Source organism: Dendrobium catenatum, unplaced genomic scaffold (assembly GCF_001605985.2).
Source record: "Dendrobium catenatum unplaced genomic scaffold, ASM160598v2 fragScaff_scaffold_716, whole genome shotgun sequence".
In the NCBI taxonomy this organism is placed as follows: Eukaryota; Viridiplantae; Streptophyta; class Magnoliopsida; order Asparagales; family Orchidaceae; genus Dendrobium; species Dendrobium catenatum.
In genome coordinates, this window is record NW_021319178.1 from 1,732,590 (window position 1) to 1,739,135 (window position 6,546).

Sequence of the window (6,546 nt, forward strand, 5' to 3'; positions counted from 1 at the left end):
AACTTATTACAACCTCTATCAACCCAATTGAACAAAATAAAATTAAAATCTTGTAAACTGTTAGGTACCTCATTGTGATCATCCATAGCTCCCTAAAGATTGTATCCTTTTTGAAGATGTTTGATAACATTTCTATTATCTCCTTCAACAATAAGACCTTTATATTCAAACATTTAATTTTGTAAGTAACGGTTAAGGGACTTAACCGCAAGCAAATCTAGCTGATTAACATCCCAATGAATTTTATTTATTCCAAAAGCATAAAGAAATCTTCCTCTATAATCCCGAAAAATTCCTCCAATAGAAGCCTTATAAGAAGATAACAAACAAACATCCACATTTACTTTAATCCAGTCAGGTGGTAAAGGATGCCAAGATTGTTTTAACAGTCCAGCCGACTGATTGACATCCCAGATTCTTGATGATTTTTTAATGATAGCAGAATTTGTAGAAATAAAAGACAGTAACAGTGTTAGAAGCAATAAACACTTTACTATTTTCCCCATCTCCATACACACTTTTGTTTCTGGATTTCCATGATAAGAACACCAACGTGTAATAGATATTTCCTAACACAATATGCTTGGAAGCACGTTGATTAAGCCATTTATAGCAATCTTCAAAACTATTAAAAACCGGTAAATGAAATCCCCAGTTATTAAGGATTTGAATAATCTGATGTAATTTTAAGCATCCCACCGCTACATGCTCAAAATTTTTAGACTTTAAACATCCTCTAGGACAAAAATCTGAATTTATCAATCTTTTATGAAGAAGAAAGTTAAAGGTAGGAATCACCTTATGAAAAATTCTCTACCAGAAATTCTCTACCCGAGAATTCAATCTGAGCTTTTTTATCCACCCCCAATACATCTCATAAGACTCATTGGAAGACAAAGCATTATAAGCCAAATGAGAATTTGTTTTACCAGTCATTTGATTAATCAGTTCCAACTGATCACCTTGTTCTGCAAAATGAATATCAGTTCTGAAAATCAGTTGAACCAAATCTTCACCAAAGTTAATTCTCAGCATATCAAGATTCCAAATACCGTTTGTGATAAATTTCTCTACTGCCCAGTCTGGATCAAGAAAAATAGAAACAAATGTGGGCCACTTCATTAAACTTTTATCAAGAATCCAAATATCATTTAAAACATTGACAAATTTACCATCTCCAATACGCCATCTTGTAATGTTCTTGAGAGCTTTGGCACCATCTGATATAATTTTCCAAGCTGCAGATTTCTTACCAGCAATATTTTTAAAGTCCGAACCATATTTAGAATGCAGAATATTATGCAGCAAACATTCTTTATCATTCAAATAATTCCAAGTCAGCTTTGCTCTGATCGGACCAACAAATTTTGAACAAGAATGGACTCCTCTACCCCATATTCTATTGGTTTACACAAAACATCCCAATTAACATAGTGTATACCATTTTTTACCATTTTGTTTATTCCAAATAAAAGCTCTACTCAATTTATCAAGCTCAACAAGAATACATTTAGGAATAAGAGTATGAGCCAATTGGAAGATAGGATATGCCGAAATAACTGACTTAATAAGAGTAATCCTCCCTTGTAATGACAGAAATTTATTCCCCCCAATGTTGATTTTCTTCACAGATTTATCTAGTAAATTCAGGAAATCTTCACGAAATAATCTTCTCAAGGCAATTTTCACTCCCAAATAAGTCATTTCCTTAACCGTTCTCAGTCCCATAATTCGAACAATTTTCCTTCTTTTCTTTTTCTTCACCGCTTTACCGAAAAGAATAACAGATTTACTGTAATTAATAAGTTGGCCCGTCCATTTACAAAAATCCTCCATAATACTTTTAATTTCTTTAACCATCTTAGTATTGGCTTCAGAAAACATAATAATATCATCTGCATAAAGCAAATGAGAAATTCTAGGTATACTAGAATGAACTTTGATTCCCACCAATTCTCCTTTATTGATCAAATTATTTGAAAGAAATTGAGAACATAAGATGAATAAAAATGGAGATAGTGGACAACCTTGACAAAATCCACTCTTAGCCATAATCCATTTGGAATAATTCCCATTAATCAAGATAGAGAATTTAGCATCCACCACACAATCCATGATAAGATTAGAGAATTTATAAGGAAAGCCAAAATACCTCAAAACTTGTTCCAAAGCATGCCATCCCATGCTATCATACGCTTGTTCCATGTCAAATTTGAAAGAAACCATGCCTTTAGTAGATTTAGAAAATTGATTTAAAGATCTTCCCTTCAAAAAAGCAACTTGTTCCATATAAATTAAATTTTGAATCAAACCCTGCATTCTATTTAATAGAATTTTTGCAATCAATTTATAAATTGATTTACAAAGGCTAATTGGTCTGTAGTTAGAAGGCATTGTTGGATTATCAGTTTTTGGAATTAGAACTATAATGTTCTCTTTCCAACCAGGTTCTATGATTCCAGTAACAAACACATTTTTAATAGCATTCCAAGTATCACTTTTGATAATAGACCAATAATTTTTCAAGAAGGAATAAGGTATACCATCAATACCTGGTGATTTAAAACCCTGCAAACCTATAACAGCTTCGTTAACCTCTTCCACCGTGAGATCAACATCAAGTTTCTTACAGTCTTTAGAATTCAAGACAGCAAAATTAGGAGGCAAATCTTCTAAAAACACTCTCTCGAACACCATTTTTGATTGAAATAACTAATAAAAATGCTCTCAATTTCCTGTTGTTCTTCCACCTCAATACCATCTTCATTTTTTATCTTTGAAATCCAATTCGTATTCCTTCTGCCATTAGCAAAAGATTGAAAAAATCTGGAATTTTTATCACCATTTTTTTCCCAATTGATTTTAGTTCTTTGTCTCCACCAAGAATTAAGTCTTGCCAAAGTGCTGTTCAGATCATTAACTTTAGATCTTAAGAGTAAGATCTTATCTTCAGAAAGACAATCAACAGAAGCTTCTTACAATTGTAAATTATAAATTTCTTTCTTAATAAAATCCCTCAGCTCATCGAGGTCTTTTAATTTTGCTTTACTCCAAAAGTATAAAGCTTTCAAGGATCTATTTAACTTTTTATCCAGGATTTTAGCAAAAGAACCACTACAACTTTTGTTCCAAACATTACGAACAATACCTGTAGAAGCCGGATAAGATGACCAGTAGTCTTCAAACTTAATAAACTTCTTTGTTTTAGGAATTTTACTACCAAGATCAAGCAAGATAGGACAATGATCCGAAGCAATCCTTGGAAGATGACGAACCAACATTAAATGGGAAGAATCAATAGCAGCAGAATTTAAGTAACACCTATCCAACCTCTCCAAAATGCGAGCACCACCTATCTTGTTGTTGCACCAAGTAAATCTAGGTCCCAAAAAACCGGCTTCATGTAATTCATTGTTGATAAAAAATTCTTTCATTTCTTTAGCTCCTTGAGAAAACAAAAATATCTTGCCTCCTTTCTTATCTTCTTTGGCCAATAAACAGTTAAAATCACCACCTATGATAGAAGGAATATCCTTAGAAGAATACAATTCAATATTCCTCCAAAGTTCCCTTCTCCCGACCACCTTTTTATGACCATACACAGTAGAAATTCTCCAAGTCCCCATCTTTAAAATGTTTAAATCACCAATAATACAATTGGAAGAAGAAGAGCATAAAGAAAAAGAAGCAAGGTTGGATCTCCAAATAACTAAAATACCACCAGATAATCCATTAGAAGGAGAATAACAAAAATCCCAATCAATACCAATTAAAGAATTGATATCTTTTGTACTAACCGAGGTTAGTTTAGTTTCTAACAACCCAACAAATATCAGCCCATAATCCTTCACAATATCCTTCAAGTAAAGAGAAGCTTTATTTTTCCTAGCTCCTCTACAATTCCAAAAAATTATAGAGGCCATTTTAATGAAGAGAAGGGGAAGAGTTCCCCGCCTTTTTAACATCTCATTCAATTCTTCTATTCCTAAGAGAAAGCTTGATAGGACCTAGTCCCTTAAGCTGCTTGGAATTTCTCTTTTTAACAGAATTAGAGTTATCTCCTTTCCCTTCCAATTTTTCAACTAAAGTCTCATCACCTCCATCCAGATTATGAGTTATAGCATTAGGAATTAATTCCATATCATCAGCAACTTTATCCACATTACACTGTACTTCTTCATCAATGACATTTTCCTTTTCATCAATATTATCTCCATCATCAATTTCCTGAGCAATTTCTCCTTCCTCCATAAAATCCCGTAAAAAATCAAATTTATTGGAATGAGAAATCAGACCAATCTTTGCTGAAGACATCCTCTATGGATCTGTAATGACCCGAGTCGGACTTTGCATTTTGTTCAAATCCTCCATAATTGGTTTAGAAACTTTTGTCTCCTTCTTCTTCTCAATTCAAGTTGCAGCTTCAATCTTTTTATCACGCTTTTTCATACCTATAAAAGGTAATTTCCTCCTGTTTAACAATTTCTTCTTTCCATAATTCACATGGATCCAAGGCCCATGATTATCTTCCGTAGATTTCAAATCTGCCTTCTTTTGGAAAACAACATCATTCTTCATAATCGATATATTCAATTCTTTAGAGCTTTGCTGATCACCAATAACTTCCATCGCTGCATCCATCTTCTCAGGGCAAACATTTTTCAAGTGTCCAATTCTTCCACAAGATAAGCATAATGAAGAGATCTTTTCAAATTCGATTTTCTGAAAAAAATTTCCATAACTCCCCTCAACCCAAACACCACAGGGGAGTTTATCTTCCAATTTTATACGAACACAAACTCTTGCGAACTCCCTTCTATTCCATTGAAATATACTTCCATCAATCAAATAAGGAGTTCCAACTTGTGAAGCAATTCTACAAACATTTACCTCATCCCAACAGTAAAGAGGTAAGTTCGGTAATCTAATCCAAACTGGAGCTGTAAGCCCTTTTAAAAAAGAGGGAGAAAACATCGGAGACCATTTATCCATATCTATAATATGCCCATTAACATACCAAGGTCCATTGTTCATAACTGATTCCAGAGCTTTAGCATCCTCAAAAGCACATAAGCTCCATCCCATCCCAAGCATTGTAATGTGAAAATTACCAAATTGAGCCCATTGCCTTCTCAATTCATTACTAATCACATAGAGAGGCACATTCTCCCCAAATGCTTTAACAACAAGAGAATTATGCAATTTCTCAATATTCTCTGTTTCCTTTTCCACATTCAGTTTTACAGTGATACCATCTTCAGCTAAAGGCAAGCCAAAATCTTAATCAATGACACGGATATTCTCTTTCTTCTTCCAAGCATTATTCCACATTCAGTTTTATAGTCCCTTAAGCTGCTTGATTCACTTCTTTATTGTTAACAATTTTAATCCCAGAGAATATCTTGTCAGTCATAAAACCATTATCAACAGCATCAACATTTAGAATGTCCGAATTTCTTACCATCATGACAGATGAATCTTGATTTCTCAATTTCACATTTTCAACACAAACATTAGAAATGGGTTTCTGAGAATAACATTTATTCTCCATCAAAACCACTTTGCCTTTACTAATAACAAATTCAGATTTCATATGTGGGCGCAAGCCTCCTTCACAAATCGCCAAAGAACCACCCTTCCTCATTTTCAAAATAGTCGAATCAGAATCTCCAAACGCTAGAAAATATTTAGTAAGATTATCCCCACCTCCATTTGAAGATCGCCGAGGATCACCGGAATCAGCAAGAACCGATGATCGGCATAATCACCGACATCGGAGGAATGCAAAAAGACCGCGAACCATAAATTGAAAATCGTAACACTTCACTCTTTAGAAAACTAGAGCTTCTCTCTCTAGGCTAGATTAGTTGCTAAGGGGTATAATCAGATTGAAGGAATTAATTTTGAGGAGACTTTTTCCCTCTGTAGCTAGACTTGAAGCAATTAGGGTGTTGTTAGCCTTTGCTTGTTTTAAAGTTTTCAAATTATTTCAAATGGATGTGAAAAGTGCCTTTTTAAATGGGGTAATTGAAGAGGATGTTTTTGTAGAACAAACTCCAGGTTTTGAAAATTCTAAATACCCAAATTATATTTTCAAATTGAAAAAGGCATTACATGGACTAAAACAAACACCTAGGGCTATGAGAGGTTAAGCACCTTCTACTTGAAAGATCTTTTGGAAAAGGAAGTGTGGATACAACTCTCTTTTTAAAGAAATTTGGAAAGGAAATACTCATTGTTCATATTTATGTTGATGATATCATTTTTGGATCTTCAAATAAAAATCTTTGTGATGATTTTTCTAAAATAATGAGTAGTGAATTTGAGATGAGTTTAATGGGAGACTTAAATTACTTTCTAGGCTTTAGCATTAAGCAACTTGAGGAAGGTACATTTCTTAGTCAATCTAAATAAGTTAAGGACATCCTCAAAAATTATGAAATGGACAATGCTAAACCTGTTAGTACACCAATGAGTTACTCAGTTCAGTTGGATAAGGACCCTAAGGGAAAATCTGTTGATCAAAAGAAATTTAGAAGGATTATT

At 33.5% G+C, this 6,546-nt stretch overlaps 1 protein-coding gene across 1 annotated transcript; it reads right to left on the reverse strand.

The window, feature by feature from the left end:
• Positions 1–4,410: 4,410 nt before the first annotated feature.
• Positions 4,411–5,644, reverse strand: LOC110092407. Its single transcript, XM_020816937.1, has 2 exons — positions 5,419–5,644; positions 4,411–5,261 (listed from the first exon to the last, which is right to left on the reverse strand). Exons 1-2 carry the CDS (start codon positions 5,642–5,644, stop codon positions 4,411–4,413), a joined length of 1,077 nt encoding a protein of 358 aa, XP_020672596.1.
• Positions 5,645–6,546: the final 902 nt, after the last annotated feature.